The sequence below is a fragment of the Harpia harpyja genome, chromosome 14, assembly GCF_026419915.1.
Source record: "Harpia harpyja isolate bHarHar1 chromosome 14, bHarHar1 primary haplotype, whole genome shotgun sequence".
NCBI classification, from domain to species: domain Eukaryota; kingdom Metazoa; phylum Chordata; class Aves; order Accipitriformes; family Accipitridae; genus Harpia; species Harpia harpyja.
Genome location: NC_068953.1, coordinates 4320636 through 4337713, shown reverse-complemented (window position 1 = coordinate 4337713; position 17078 = coordinate 4320636). Strand labels below are relative to the sequence as shown.

General features: G+C 36.4%; 1 protein-coding gene across 15 annotated transcripts in view; it reads right to left on the bottom strand.

The window, feature by feature from the left end:
* The window catches only part of BPTF (bromodomain PHD finger transcription factor), a 57186-nt gene that overhangs the window by 13684 nt on the left and 26424 nt on the right, over nt 1-17078 (bottom strand). For 7 of the 15 annotated variants that reach the window (XM_052808013.1, XM_052808010.1, XM_052808014.1 and 4 more), the window contains 17 exons: nt 15648-16003; nt 15225-15356; nt 14547-14676; nt 13624-13759; nt 12181-12402; nt 9456-11856; nt 9099-9223; nt 8736-8864; nt 8296-8446; nt 7751-7874; nt 6121-6373; nt 5530-5691; nt 4401-4549; nt 3917-4040; nt 3158-3381; nt 1686-1908; nt 566-1452 (listed from right to left, as the gene is read on the bottom strand). In XM_052808013.1, coding sequence (XP_052663973.1) covers nt 566-1452; nt 1686-1908; nt 3158-3381; nt 3917-4040; nt 4401-4549; nt 5530-5691; nt 6121-6373; nt 7751-7874; nt 8296-8446; nt 8736-8864; nt 9099-9223; nt 9456-11856; nt 12181-12402; nt 13624-13759; nt 14547-14676; nt 15225-15356; nt 15648-16003 — 5928 coding nt within the window. The remainder of the gene's footprint in view (nt 1-565; nt 1453-1685; nt 1909-3157; nt 3382-3916; nt 4041-4400; nt 4550-5529; nt 5692-6120; nt 6374-7750; nt 7875-8295; nt 8447-8735; nt 8865-9098; nt 9224-9455; nt 11857-12180; nt 12403-13623; nt 13760-14546; nt 14677-15224; nt 15357-15647; nt 16004-17078) is intronic. The other 8 variants (XM_052808021.1, XM_052808022.1, XM_052808025.1 and 5 more) reach the window with 5 other exon arrangements.

Genomic DNA, 17078 nt, shown 5'->3' with positions numbered 1-17078 from the left:
AAATTAACACCACCACCACCCCACCCCGGAGTAGGATATTTTGCTTATGTCAAGTTTAAAACTAGGGACTAAATGTAAATTGACAGTATTTCTTCAGTGACTGGTTGTTTTATTTTAAAAAACGGTAAGAGTCCATTATATACATATATATATGTATGTATTTTTTTTTTTGAGCCCTGCAGCCATCCAACAACATTACATTTCAGATACCTCTTTGAAATCTCAGTTTCCTACAGCAGGCAACGAAAGTACTGTACATGTGTTCTGAACATCAGCTCTCCTATCTATAACCTATCTTTCCTGAACTGAGAATAAAGATATATTGTCCCAGCAGCTAGTGGTAAGTTGAATCAAGGTGCCAGAAGACTGCAAACAGGGTACAATTGACTTGATGTGCTGAATTAACTTAGAATATTTAATTAAATTGCTAAAAGCAATCGTACACTAACTTTGAAAGAATCAAATTAACTGCCTATCAAATGTATTAACATTGTTAACAAGAACAGGCATTTAAAATGAGCTTTGTTTCAATCATTAAATTTTAATTTCCTTCTGTTAACTTTACCTGTTTCTGGATAATGTCACTTTGATTAGAAGCCTGAAGGGTGTGCTCACGTTTAATTTCTATCTGTTGCTGCTTTTTCTTCTGTTGCTGCTCCCTGAGCTGCTGAACTCTCTGCAGCTGCTCCTGAACACTAGCTGCTTGAACTGTTACCACATTCTGAATCTGGTGAGCCTGTACTGGGCTAGTTTGTTGGATCTGAATAGGTAACTGAAGCTTGATCTGCTGGGGCACACTGCCTTGTTGGGCTTGTATCTGAGCCACAACATGTGACTGAAGCTGAGAGAGAACTTGGACTTGTTGCTGAAGCTGAGGCACTGTAATAACTTTTGTTGGAGGCTGCTGAAGTTGCAGTGGAGGACGAGTTGGGGATTGCACAGGAACCTGATTTAAACTTTGAGTAGTTGGAAGGGTTGAGACCGAAGTCTGAACCTGAGGTTGTGATTGCTGCAGCTGAGCTTGAATTTGTGTGGGAGCATGGGGCTGCATCTGAATCTGTTGTTGGGTTGTAGTCTGCACCTGAGCTGGTTGCTGAGGCTGGACTTGGGACTGGCCTTGTGGAAGGATTGCAGTCTGCGGCTGACTCTGGACTTGCACTGGAGATTGCCCTTGAGCCTGGGTCTGTGCTGGAGACTGAACTGGAGATTTAGACGATTGTGCTTCAGGTGTGACTGGAGAGTCAACAGATGTCGGAGTCTGAGATTCAGGCTGGGTCTGAGTTTCAGGCTGAAGTGCTGACTGTGGTGCCTGAGGCTGGGCCAGTGGCACAGGCTGAGGACTCTGATTCTGCACTTGAGGCTGGGCTTGCTGCTGGCTCTGAGGCTGTGGCTGAATCGGCGGCAGCGCTGATGTTGGCTGTGCCTGTAGAGCTTGCTTCTGTTCCCCTGTAGCTGTGAAGGATAAAAACAAGTATTCTATTCATTTCGAATGACACGTCTATGAGCCTTACTAATTTGAACCTTTTAGAACTACTGTAAAGCTCTATACAGAAATTCAAGAGATTTCTAAGCTTGTAATACACTTCCAACAAGTATACTGTAATAACAGACCATCTCCAACTGCACAAAAACTCCCATGCAACTGAAATTGAAGCTTTTTTTCTGCTGAACAGAACAATGCTTACCCGAGGTTGAAGTAGAAACTGTTGTTGTAGTTGTGCTAGCTGTAGTAGCAGCTGCTGGTAAGGGGGTGAAAAGAAATCTCTGAATTGTACCATTTGGCATAGCTGCTTGCATAAGCTGTTGTCCTGGACCAGGTATTACAGTCACACCCTGAGGGATTAATTGTAATTGACCAGTAGTTTGACCTTGTCCCTGAATTACCACAGTTAATCCTTGACTGCCACCCTAAAAAAAAAAGTTAATATTGATGTATCAGTGATATAATTCTTAGACAGACTTCACTTAAAATCAGAAGAATTAGAGTTTGGATTTCAGAATTCAATACTTTTACCATATACCATATTCCTAAAATCCAAAACTAGCATTTGAGATCATGAAATACTAAAATACTCTTTCACAATTCTATCAACAACAGATTACTGAGTTGGAGTTAGTTACATGTATTTTCATTCAAATATTGACAGGAACCCTAGCCACAAAGCAGCTAAAATAAAACATCTTTGTTCCTAGAATTTACAAGCAATACAGAGCATGGGTAATTTTAGACATACTATTAATTACTTTCTCAAGAATCCCAACAGTTTGTGTAAAAGTTCTCTGCCCTGAAAATATTTCCTAACCACGTATCAGATCCTACCCAACTGTGAGCTTTCATGACTGACTGTTCAGTTTGTAATGTATTGTGAATTTCTGTAGCTTAAGCTGACACTTAGGCAGCTCATGACATGACTCTCAATTCAGTGATGGAGAAGCTAGGCTATTGTCCCAACACCTAGATGCATAACTCCACATTTTGTGAACCCATCGAACAGAATAAGATCCCTACAAAAATCCTTCCAAGACTTTTCTTGCGGAAATGAACTCTGAGTCTTGTTCCACATATAAAAATCTTATCTGGCTACAAGCAGCCTGTACGTTACTATCATTTATATATATTACTTATAATTTGAAGAATATTGTGGTAACTCACAGACGTCTATTTTTACCCTATGCTTGACTCAACTTATTTTTTGCCAACAGACCTTCATGATCTGAGCAGAAGCTGTAAGAACTTTTTCTTCCTCCAGTTCCAGATACTGTAATTTTTCCTCTGAGACTCTGGATAACATGAATGAAAACTAAACCCTCACACAAAATCAAAAGACAGGGAATGAACATTATGCTCTGAAGGTCTACAAAATAGGCTGTACAAAATAATTGTGTCCCTTACTGCTATTAATGTGAAGACTTTTTTCCATATTGCTAAACTTTCCTGATGCTAGTTATATTACTGGGGAATACAACAGGAAGTGATATTTAAAACTTTACATATAGTATTTAAGCTTCTTTCAGTCTGTAATTATGCTATCGGTCATCCTAAAAGAAGGCCAAAACATAAGTTTATGAGCAGTTACACTACACTGCTGAAATCCAAAGGCTTGATAAGATGTATGATAAGTACATTTCCATGCCCAGAGGCTGTAAAATATTTTACCTGTCCTTGTGTTAGTTGTGTGAGTTGGGCCATAGTAAGTTTCACTTGTCCCTGCTGAGGGCGAGGGGGCTGCGATGTGGCTTGTGGCTGTATTTGCTGAGGTGGTGTTCCAGGACTTGTGACGGTCTTCTGTCCAGCACTGGAAGAAGCTGTGCTGGTACTAGAAACTGCTGTTGAGACAGGCTGACCCCTGATTATTTGAGTCACCACTTGCTGTGTCTGACCTGCAAGAGAAGAATTTGTGATAAGAAACACGTTTCCAACATTTTAACCATTAGCACAGCAAACCTCCGAGTCACAACAACTTGCAATAGTATATAATCAGACAAGTGCAGCAAACACTGCAGTTTGCACATAATTTTTCTTTACGAACCATTTGTCTGTGTGGTTGACTGAAAAATGTCTGCAAAATGTTTTCTATTTTAATTCAATTCACATACTTGCAGAGTACTTCAAACACTTAGCTTGCCTTTAAGGGAAAAAAAAAAAAAAAAAAAAGGCTTTCTCAATGCACAACTATTCTAAACTTTTTTGTTTGTTTTCAAATGAATGGACTTAAAAATAAGTACTAGATTTCCTAGTGTCAATGATGAACAACACTGACAAAGCCTACAACTGATACATTCAAAAGCCAGAAAAGGCACCTGTTAGAAGTCAAAATGAGGTATTTTTGCATTGGGACATACGATACAGAAAGTATCTGTGAAGAAACAAACCATGGATTTCACACTGGAAATTTAAATATTAAAATGAACCTACTGGCTGGAAGAATACCTTGTTGCACCACTACAGGTGTTCGAATGATGGTCTTTCCAAGCGTTGACTGTTGAAGTGGTGTCCGTATTACTGTCATACCAGGGCGAAGTGGTGTCCCTTGCACTACCTACATACACCAAAACGGAGAGCATATGTAAACTTGTGAAAAAAGCCACTAGGATATGCCCTGAAGTTTGGTTTGTTTGTTTGTTTGTTTTTAAATATAGTAAGAAATTACAAGATGCAAGCAGATCCAATATTTTTGCATCTATGCTGACACCACTAAGGCTTACCAAGCTCTAAATTACTAATTTTTTCAACTGGAGAAAGTTGTTGTACCTCCTTGGAATAAAGGATCCATAAACACTATTGCTGAGATGAGCTAAAAACATTGAAAGGTGACTAGACAGAACTTTTAGTATCTGCCAATAACTTAAAATATATGCACCCATATTTTTTGCATTAAATAATCAGAAAAACATCTTACTTGTGAAGTGGTGGTTGTTCCTAACGTCCCTGTGGTATTTGGCCTAATGGTTACAGTTGCTGTCCTTGGCTGGAATGAAGTAAACGTTTGACTTGCACCTGTAGTTGATGGAATGATACCCAATACCTTTTGCTGAACTTGAACAACACCTAATTAAAGAAAAATTGAGAATTCATTAATGACATAATTGCCATCAAAAGAAGTAAATGCAACTCCAGGGTGGCATTTAGAAATCAGTCTCCAGGTTTCTAGAACACCTTTGAATCTTTCAACACTTCTTGGGAGAGCCTTTGTCATATTGTAAAAAGAAGCAGCATTATACTTTGTCGATAGTCCAACCACATTTTAAGTTAAGAAACAGGTATTTTAGAAGAGATTAAGGAAAGAGTGAATCTTCACAAAGATCAGTTTGATGGTAACTGCAAATAAGTCCTTGCATTGACAGGGTGCCACAAATTAGTATTATACAACCATTAAAAGCTATAATCTGATTAATTTAAAATGTAGGAGACCAGTTTGAACACCTTTCACCTACGAGCTTGTAGTGCTGAAGAAAATGGGTAATGCTTTTCCTGTCACCTAATGAATTTTAATACACAACTAATAGCCTTCATGATTTCCTCAAATGCTAAGTATAATGGAGACAGAGAATTGAGCTTTTCTGTTCAATACACATTCACAAATCTCAAAATATTAAGTCCTCTTCTTGAGGCAAGAAGAAAAAACACTAATCTTAGTTTGGAGCCAAACTCTTGCTCATCAGTGAAGAGCAGATGTAGGCATTAACCAAGAACAGCAGCTTTTTTTTGTGAAGAAAATTGTTTTGTTGATGTATAATTTAGATAACAACAACAAAAAAAGCATGCTTCATTCCACATTGTTAAAAATAAAGCTTCTAATTTTGTACTATGAAATGCAGAATAATCTATAGGCAAAAAACTTGCATTTTTCCCCTACAGACACAAATATGCAATACAGGGGGAACAAGCTCTAGAAACTTGTATATATATATATGAAAAAATATTTTTTCCCCCTTCAAGTCACAGTTTACTTCACTGGGAAAATAGTGTCAATGGAGAATTAATCAGCAAGCTGGAATACATTTTTAATTCAGTTCCCTTTCCCCTACCTCCTTGAGTTGATGGCACATTGACGGCAACAATCTTGCTGTTTGCAGGGAGTGGCAGCTTAGTTATCACTTTCCCTGCCATCGTTACTGGACTGCCTGAGATCTGGAAGGTCTGCCCTGTGCTGGCAATGGTTGTGGCTGAAGTGGCAGCTGTGCTAGTGGCTATTGAGGTACACAGAACAGTCAGTTTTAGAGCAGAATAATTAGTCAATGAAATGACTATTTTCAAGTATGAAATAGCAAACTACAGGATTATTTTTACAATAATTTTTGAATGCATCATGCTTTCTTTGATAAAGATTCTTTTCTGGAACTGTATGTTACAGCATAGAATGCTTTCATTATCAATGATTACTAGTACAACAACTGTCAGTAGCAAATGAGACAGGTCAGAAACAAGACTACCTAGCAAATCTGAACAAAGAAAAATTAGACAGGTATTATCTCAGAAATGTCCTGCTGACTTAGCAAGAGAGTTAAGAGCAAAGATAACAAGAAATGTAATAATGCTATATATTCTGGAGAAGATATAGATTCCATATATAGGATGAACTCCAGCACATGTTCTTTCCATGATAAATGGCTACTTACCTGTTGAAGATTGGCCTTGTTTAACCCAAGTAGCAAAAGTCTGATGGAAATTCTTGTTCTGTTGGAATGTTACTGTAGCTGGAGAACCCACTTTTGTAGTAAGTACTACTTTGGTTCCAGTGGGGACTGGGCCTGCTAAAGGGCCCACCACAACTTTCTGTGGTGTTGAGACAGTAGTTGCAGTGCTGCTGGCTGTAGTGACTGCAGGGGCCGCACCTGCTGCAGGTATTTGCTTCTGCTGTTCCAGCCGTTTCTATAGAATTTAGAAAAAAATGGAACGAAGGGATAATTAGCATTTTCAGATTTTGTAAAATAAATGCTGTCTTCCCAGTATTGAAAAAATAAAGGACTCTGGTAGGATTTTAGTTCAAGTTGTAAAGAATTGAAAAATAAGGTGCTTGCACACCGTATAACACGAGACTCCTTGACCTGAAGAACTGCAACTCTGCTTATAGTACACAGCCAGAAATTTTCCTTTATAGTATCTTTAAAATCCTTCGCTTATGTTAATTTCACTGCACATTTTACTTTAAAGAAAACTTATTAATAAGTCTCAGATTAATCTGAAAGGTTAAAAAACTTTGAAAAATATCCATCTATATTTGGCTTTGATCACGTGCATACAGCCTGCATCTGTGTAAGTGGTACATCATCATTAACAGAGTTTACTACTAGCATTCCTAAGTTTAGAGCTGCCTGCACCAAGATCCTGTCAGTTACAGAAAAAAAATAAAGAGACTGTATCATTCTACTTCACCATTAAGAATGTAATTTTAAAAATTATTCTTTTAACTGTAAATCCAGTTTGCAGCCTGCTTAAAAAAATTAGTTCAAAATCCCTTACCTTACCCAGCAACCTTCTGTGCTGTAACTGTCAAGAAGGTGCATTTAATTTAGAGAGCCACTATGTGAAGGGATAGTATCAGTAAGCTCTTTTAAAATTCCAAATAATCTAACATTCTTCCCTATCTTACTGGAATTACCTCTGTATTTATTAATTTAAATTTCAGCATTTGGTTAGCATTATATTGCGGTAATTCCCCCGAATCAGAAACACTTGTTCACTAGTAATGTATTTTCTTCAGGGAAGATGAAATGAAAAAGGAGTAACTTGAAAAAAAGCACAGTTATTAATAATGTATGTGAAATACCAACATGGCATTGGGTTTCCTAATTGTAATTGCATACATTTATATATACATGCACACTTACATCTATACATACATATCTATATATATTTACATAAAATTATCAATGGGCTTCACTCAGCCAACTTAAGATAGGATAAAATCAAAATATTCAATTTGATTGAAGCATGAAGGATAAATGCAGTTGTATTCCCAAGTCAGCTATATACCAGAAAGGCAGCTTTCCATTACACCATAGAACACTGCTGACCTTACCTGGAGATTGGTGCTTCTCAGCCTTCTTTTAAAATGGAAACAAACCAAACCTTTTTAAAGTGTTATAAACTGGGGGGGGGGGGGGAGGCAATCAAAAACAAATCTTTGCTTTAACCCCGTTTCAAAAATGGTGTAAGATAGGGATAAACTTTGTTTCTCATATCCTAATGCATGTGGTCTACCAGTGCATAGTTGCTGACAGGTGGGACTACCAATAGCTCCCCCACCTGCTGGGCAGCCAATCGTTGGTGTTTTAGTTGAGCCTCCAATTGGGCCTTGAATTCCTCTGCCTTCTTCTGTTCACTAACCTTAGCCTGTTGTTCAACTGCCTGTGCCTTTTCCTTCTCCACCCTGCCAAAGACACAACCAAAAGTAAGTTATACTACCACGTAAAATCCAACCATCAAACTGAATTTCATTTTATCCAGTTTAATTGCGCTTATAAGAACAAATGTCAAGACTGAAGATCATACATCATAGTAACAGCCTTTTAGCATACAACAGTGATCAGTTCATAAGCATGGAAAAATTAATATAATACTAGTTCTAACAAATCTTTAAGATCTGCATAAATTAGTTTTGGTACCAGCAAATAGGTTAGCTTTACAACTTTAAGCTTGACTATCATTATCAAAAGGCACAGTAAAAATGCAACACAGATCTGCTTTTATTGATTGTAGCTAGCGAGTTTGTGTTCTCTAGGGGGAACTTTTAACACACAGACACGCACACTAAAACTGCTTTCTTTAAAAGCTCATTTGAGTTCATTTACCTTTCAGCAAATGCCCTGATCTCCCATAGTTCCAATTCCTCCTCTGCTACCCAACTTTCAATTATAACAGGGCCCGTTTGCTTGGGTGTTTCTGGCCTTTTCGGCCTTAGTGCACTTGATCGCAGTCCCTTCCTCTGGGGTGTTGGAGTTTCTTTAGAGAACAGTCAAAACACACATGTTAAGCTCAATCATAAAACAAAATTAAAGTGTAAACCAAGATTTAGTGCCTCTTTCAGTCTCATTTTATAAACAGGAAGGCCTTTCAGATTCAGATAAATCATGTCAGTTTGTTAAATGCATTACTTGTTTCAAATAGGCGAATGAATAGTTTGTGTCAAGCTATATTTGCTCCCTTGATGGTCTGAATTAACAAAGATCCAGTTACCTTAATTTCTGTAGGAACTTATGGGAAGCAGAAAAAAATGTATAAACAAACATACCTTTCGGAGCCTCTGGTACACCAATGGGACAAATAATTTTTCTTATACAGTACTCTGACCGGATTCCATATGGACCAACATCTCTTCGCTTGATTATTTCTGTTGTTGTAATTTCAGTTTCAGATGTTTCTACAACAAATTAGTCCCAATACATTAATAACAGAAAAAAAAGCAGCTAAATCTCCAATCAACCCAATATACTCAAAGTAAAGAAACAGCAACTACTACAACTGTTGACTAAAAAAATTCAAATGCCATAGCTAACATCAAGCCTTTACAGAAATGCTTGGAATGAGCGTAATACTCAAAATTAACAGCAAGAGCTTTTGCCTTAAGAAACCCAGAAATGTAAATAAATAATACCTGTACGTGTAGTTCCTCCCCCAGGTGGAGCTTTTGCTGCCATATCATCCCATTTGAGACATGCCCACAATAACCGCAACATAAGGCTCACTCCAGCCAATGATTTTACTGTTTGAAGTCGGTACCTAACAACAGAGTATTAATTATATTTTAAAATCAATATGTATTTAAAATACCTAACCAAACCAATGGGACAAAGGTTTTCCATTCTACCTTTAATGAACAATATAGAAAATTATTGAATAATAAATAGCAAAATTTGCATGTTTGGGCACAAACATGTATATCACTTGTATTTTAAAATTCAATTAATTTCACCACATCCTTAACTTTTCCTCAAAAATGTGAAGTATGTACCTCCAAGTGATCCCAAAAGTTGGCCTTGGGGATGGATATGGCCAGATATCCAAGGCAGGCTTTGCATTGTAATTGAAATAGGGAACTTCTCTGATCCCTCCTTTTCTGGCCAGCTTTTTTAAGTCATCATTGGGTAAAACAAATATGCTTTTTTTACTGCTTTTGGTAACAAATTTTCTATAAGATGGTAAGGCAGTTCCAGAACGAGTTTTTTTGGGTCTTGCAAATTTCATTAACTTCACTTTGTCTTTTGTAGAATATTCTTTGCTGACAGTCATGGAAGTCACCAGTGTGCCTTCTGGGGTGGTCAGTGAATCGGTTACTGTTGTTGTAACCACTGTTTTACTATGCTCTTGTACAGAAATGACATCAACGTTACTGTCTGTAGCTGGAGTGGTAAACTTAGTTACAGTAGTGGTGGTAGTTACAGTGGATATGGCACAATTTTCTGTAGATGATACTACTGTTGTTTTCTCATCGTTAGAAGCTACAGTCTCTGCAACTTTAAACACAGTTTTGGATTCTGTAGACACAGTTGATGTTGTGGTAGTCACTTCAGTAATAACAGTTTTTATTTTACTTTCTCCATTAATATTTTCCATTTTATATGTCTGTACACCATTCTGATCAGCAAAGTCACTACTCAAGCTAGATTCCTCACATGAGGTTACAGGCGATGGAGCAACTTTCTTATCCTCAATTGCTTCAGTTTCCATAGATTCTGTTTCACTAGTCAGGTTATTTTCTTTACAGACAGTATGTGCTGGCATGGAAGCAGTGCCAACAAAGGCAGATCTCTCAGGATGAAGCTGGTTTTCTTCAGTTTTCTGCTTGGGAACTTCATCTGGTGGCTGAAGACCCTCTCCAGATTCAAACTCAGGTGAACTCTGCAGATGTGACTTAGGGTCCACATTATTTTTGTCCTTTGTGTCCTCTACCATGATGTCACCATTCATGAATGGTTTCACTGAAGATTCCTTAAAAGTCAGTGGTTTTATTTCATGTTCCGGAATGGATTTATTAATATTATTAACTTTTGGTTCAATATCACCCCCTGCCTTAGTTTCACAGGTATCTTTACCTAAGCAGTCATCATTTGATAATACTTTAATGTCATTGTCTTTTCCATTCATTTGAAATGCTGATTTTTCTAAGTCTGTCTCAGCTTCTTCATCTTTATTATTCTTTTTGTCAGTAATACTATTTTGATTTGTCTGATCAAGATACTTGTTTATGGTACTTGTCTCTACTTTCAGTTCCTGACCTTTCTTTTGACCGTTAGCCTCAGTTAGTTTAGAGCTCAGTAAATCCTCATCAACTTCTGCCCCATCCATGTGTTCCAGAGTTTGACTTGCAAGGTTTCTTTCAGAAATTAGCTCTGTTTTAAATGGTTCTAGATCTTTACTAACTGATTTTTGGTGAAATATAATCTTGTTTTCAGATTTACTTTCAGTCTTTCCTGGAGCAATTTCTTCCTCCATTTCACTTTCTTGAGAGGATGTTGGTTCAATATGGCTTTTTATCATACAATTGTTTTCTGGATCTTTGCTCTGCTGTTCAGAATTCCCTTCTGAATCTGTTTTTTCAAGAATGGCCAGAGCATCTTTTCTACAGCTGCTTTCAGTTACCACTGGCTCTAAGTTTTCACGTTCATGCTGAGATACTCTGGTATTAGGTAGTTTTTGTTTCAAAGGTTTTTCGCTTGTTTCCGAAACATCCCATTTGATTCTACCTTCTGCATTTGTTTGTTTCAAGCCATCCACAAAGGAAGTCTCAGACTCTTCAAGAGCATCTTGTCCTTGACACTTATCAGCAGTCATAGGTTCAGGGTTGTTTTCTTTACTATCATTCTGAATGGAGCTTTCACCTTCAGAGGATTGAGGTGAGTCTTCATCCAGTCGCTGGCCTTCTCTTTTTGATAGCCTGTTTGTTAAAGGCAAAGAGGGTTCATCTAGCTCACCAGTTTTGCTGATGGGCAAGCAGTTCTGTTCTGCATCTTCGATTTGGGTCTTATCTGACATATAGGTTTGATCTTGGGAAGACACATGAAACTGGCTTCCTTCTTTTACTTTTCTCATTTGTAGCTCATCTATGTTTTTCTGGGGGCTTACAGACTGAATGCCTGCAGTTTTAGCACTAGCCTCCAGTTTCATCCTTTCTAGACGTTGTTTTTCTTCCAGTGTAAACTGTTTTATTCGCCTCTCAAGTAGTCCATCTAATTTTGATGATTTTACTTTCCTTTTGTAGCAAGTCCTTAAATGAAACCCCTCACTGACATTGATTATATCCAGCTTACAATGACTATCTTCATCTTTTATTGGGGATTCAATTTTCACATCATCTACATCCATAGGTTCTTCTTTGATGACTTTATCATTTTCACCATCGATTTCTTTTTCCACTGTGAAGAAGAACAATCTGAATCAGTAAGCTCCCTTAACAGTGAATGCCAAACTATGTTTTTACATGTCGTTTTACCTGTACTTACATTAAGTACTAAGAAATAAATGGACCTTTTAGCATATTAATAGATTTCAAGAAAAAGGGAACAAAAAACTTCAGACACTACTACATGGGACAATAAGGAATCACTTAACTGAGACATTTTAAGTGTCTTGACAAAGTCTGTTACACAGTTTTTCAACAGTTATTTCTGAGGTGCTATGCTTTTACACATGCAATGTTGTAACGAACAGCTAGTTTTAAAATAACTTACGTATATCACCTTTGTCTTTTGCATGATCTAATTTTTCAGAAGTTGTATTAACTTCTACTTTTTCTTCACGTGACTTTTCTTCTTTCACTTGTACTTTCTCCAAGGTTTCTGAAACATCTGTTTTGTCTTTTGCTTGCAGATCATGAGAATCCTTTGTTCTGTCTTTCTCTATTTTTACCTTAACTGGACCTTTTCTTTTATCCAAGTTGCATTTTTCATCTTCGCTCTTTGCTATTAACAATCAATTAAATGGTTTCAATAATTCAGAATATTTTTTATACTCTGCTACATTTTAATGTATGTTAGTTTACCTCTCAAATCATTCACACATTAGTGAAAGTCAGAAATAGAATTAAGTATACAATGGTAATGTCATAGATTAAGCTTAGTGCAATACTGCATTAAAAAAAAAAAAATCTAAAAGCCCACCAGAGATAAAACTGTTTCATTTACTTTGGTTTTTTTTTCAGGAGTCCATGTTCAGCTTTTTTAAAAAAAAAACAAACCAAAACCCCAAACCAACACCACCACCCCCGCCCCCCGTTTTTCAGGAAACTAAAATACCACTTTCTGAAAACCCAGCTTATTAAGAGCATATTAATTCAGACTCTGAAAATCCACATATAATTTTTCATAATTTTCATTTCTACAGTTAATCTAGAATGGACATTGGTATTCAAATGACTTTGTGCTTAACACTGTAGTGGCTATTAATTGCAATACAAAAGGCAAGATAAATCTAATTAACAATCATATAGACAACACCAAAAGCAGCAGCATCCATTTTGTGTTTGATCCAATTAAAAGCAACAGAGAAAGTATTACATCAATATGTGAGGAAATAAATAATTTTGATATGTAATGTAGGATGGGCCACCATTTTCTAAATTTTAAAAGAAAACTCAAGATTAAATTTATTATAGATATGACTTGTACAGTTCAGGATGCATTCTAAAAGTCAACTGTGCAAAATTTTTCTTTTTTAATATAAATCCTTGGAACAAATAAGCGAGAAGGTGTGTTTTGAACTTTCTAGAGAAATAAATTTATTTTCCCTTATAAAACTGTTGTTCCCAAATAAAATTGATTAATAGTATTCTGTCAATATGGGGGGGGGGGGAAGAAGTGTATATATATACCAGTATTTTAGATGTTCATTTTTGCTTGTGATTATCTACATAATTTTTATCTACCTTTAATTTACATAAGGCTATACAAAGCTGTACAAATATTACACACAGCTTCATAATTGAAACAATTTAATGTAGCTAAAAATGTCTATGACAACTGGTTATATTGACAAAGATTAGCAGATATCCACAAAAGCTTCTCTGGAACACTATTTATATCAAGGTCTACATAAGAAATATCACATGCAAATAATTAACTGAATAAGCAATAAAAAGCAGCATGTTAGTTATTAAAAAAAACGTAAGCAACGCAGACACTTACTTGGTAGCAACTTTCTGTAATTTGCGTTAGTATTTCCAGGCAGTTTGGGCATAAACCTGTGGACATGTGTTTTACTAATCCAGCTCCAGCCACCATATCCCGTCACTCTATATTCCTCTCCTTTTTGCTTCCAAACCTGTTAAATATTTTTAAAATAGTAGTTTTAATGGTGCTATTTGCTGCATTATTAATGTATACATTCATTTTAAACCCTAAGATTATTTTAAAAAAACCAAAACAAAATCTTTAATTTACAGACTTTTTCAAGCAAGTTGAAGTATATTTGTGAAATAACTCACTATCTAAAATTAAAGATATATCTGCTGATAATTAAATTGCTTCTATCATAGTAACATCTAAACCCCATATTTATTTCATGTAACAGTGAGAATCTATTTACCTAAAAGCTGGAAGATTATACAAGTTTTTGAATCAACCTGTATCTTTGTTAAAACAAATAAATTTAGAGCAAAGAACTACTCCAACAGAAGTATTTAATATCTACCGCAGGAGAATATAAAGAGGTTTCTATAGTAGTTCCCATCATATTAGATAACCTTCCAAATTAAAGGCAGCTAGGCTAGCTGTTTGTTGTGGGGGAGAGTGGGGATGGGAGGGGAGCACTGGACAGGGACAGACATACAGACAAGATTCCAATAACCATCCAGAACCCTTCCATTAGGAAAGGCTGCATTCTGCAGACAAACATCTGTCAACTCAGGCAGTGTCACTAAGAGCATAATACATGTCAAATTTAGTTCAGACCAAGATTATGTGCTTGAATACGTGGACATGGTTCCTACTCCAATGGCAGGAAGGAACACAATGACATTAAAATTTTAAGTTTAAAATAAAAAAGAATAAGAGTAAGAAATCAACAATTTCTGTATTTTGTTTGTTCTTCACACAAAAGAAAACCTTACCTGATGTTTGACAGGAAATGTATATTTCACCCATGTAGCTTGCTGCATTGTTTCTTCTTCTTCTTGTTTTCTCTCTTTTTTTTTCACTTTCTCCTTTTCTTCTCTTTCTATTGCTGTCATTCTGCGTAATCTAATACATATAGATTTAAGTGCGTTTAAGTACAGGATCTTGTAAGCAAATATAAGAAGTCAAGCAACAGCATATACTAGCCCTTTGAATAATTTTAAGTATGTGAAGCTAAGAGGAATGCCCAGTATCAGGTTATTTGTATTACTTGTAACAGGAACACTACTTTTCTTGGCTATTTCAGTAAGACAAACACAGCTGCCAGCAACTGTGTCGAACATCAGACACATCTCATTTCTGCTTCTATGATACAATGACAGACAAGACAGACTCCACTGAACTAAATGTGTGGAAATTTGCTCTTCTAGTCTCCCAAAGTTTAATCACTTTGAGACTGTGGCTCAGATAAAGAAAACAAACTTGCATTGCAGAAGCAACGACACTATAAAAATCTTGTAATGTATTTTTAGTGTTTCTGGTTGAGAAAAAACCACTTCAAGTGCTGAATGACTGACTAAATTTAAACATAATTCTTATAGGCTTCGAGGAACTAGTAATTGCAAAACAAAGTAAAGTTCTCATATTCAAAAAGATTTTCATGTTTATTTTACCTAGTGTGCCCCAATGATTCCCGCCAGATTGGCAGCATGACAACTGGTTTAATTGCACATTCCAATATAGCCAGCGCTAGTGCAAATTCTCTAGGTTTGCTGCACATCTGAACAGCCTTAATCCAGTTAGACCTAAATTGGAAAAAACATAAAAACCTGAAACATATACATGCACTAATATAGCATGCTACGTTAACAAGATTTAACGGTAGGATAAAACCTCCTATATTTTAATACTTTACTCAAATGTGCAATCCTTTTACCCATACATCAGAAACACACACATGTTATCTTATATTTTAATATACTGAAGCACGGTGCTTGAAAAATCACTGATTTGAAAAAACAAAGACCACTGCTTATTAATAGTTAACAAAAATCCAAGTAAAATAAGAGAACATATATTTTCATTTATTAATTTACCTGTGGGAAGCCCAGTTAGGGTGAAGGAATGATGCCGGGATATTGTTTTCTAGCTGAATAATAGTTAGCCTCAAAGTGGATATGGTAAGAACTTTGGACCCATGTACAGACCCATTCCATTTGAACTCTCCAGCAGGAGTCAGACAGAATTTATGAGAGAGATGTCGTCTCTTGTCATGGTCCTCCCTGTGCTGGTGCTTGTTCAATGCGAATGAATTAGTGGCATACTGATTATGATAAACACGATACTTCCCCTCTTGCCCTAATTTGAAATAATTGTTGATATTTCCTTTCATCACAACTTCCTTCTTTGTGTTCATTCGGGAGACTTCACCTTGAGAGTTGACCACCAGAACCTTGTGAAAGAAAGAATGATTTTAAAGATTTACTTAAGTTTCAAGTATTTCTATTTACTTATTTATGATTTAGGCTTCAACTGGCTATATACAAAATAATAAAAATACCTTGCATCAATTTGTAGAAGCAAATAACTGTTTATCCAACACACTAAATATATGTACTTATCACTGATTGTATACAGAGTTAGGATATTCCCAAAGATCAACTTTAACATTAAAAAAACTGCCATCCAGGCTCCTCAGGAAGTCAAACAGGAACCCGTTTTGCTGCTCTGAATTATGCCTACTGAGGGAGACAGCTTTGGGAAAACAGCTTCACTGAACTTAAGTAAGCTTTCTGTGAAACCCCTCCTTGGTAAATCACAGAATTCATACATGTAGCTAAGCAAACAAGTATCTTTGACTTTGAAAACATGGCATGGATAAGATCACTAATTACTCATAACAGTTCCAAATTTGAGACGTTTGTGAATAAATATGCTAAATGCTAACTTACAAGGAAAACCAGTTAACAAAAATAAAATTAACACACCAAATGACATGCAGACAACTAACTGCAACAAACTCTTCACATTCAAACACTTCCTTCCTGGAGAAGCTGGGCTACTTAAAAAAAAAACAAAACAAAAACAATCCAAAACCCCAAACCACCAAAAAACCAACAAACAACCTACAGCCATACAAAAAATTACAAAAATTTTATACCAACTGGCAGACATTTGGAGAGATTTCATTTGCGTCTGCATCAAGCAGTGCTACAATTTTGCAGTGATTGTCTTTAAATGACCACACTCTGCCAGACAGGTTTGTTATGAACTAGAAATGTGGCTATTACCTAGGAATTCAAACAATAATCAAACACAAACCACTGTAAAGTTGTAGTTTTGACACACCAGTTCTGAGAGATTTGAAGACAGAAGTGGGAGAAAATGCGTATAACTTATTACTGGCTATATAGTGAACAACTCTCTAACTTTTATGACCAGCACGTTAAAGGAAAGGAGGTGCACTGGGTCACTGTCATACCACTCTGTAGATAGCAACTAAGAGAGCAAGAGCAAAGGAGAGGGAG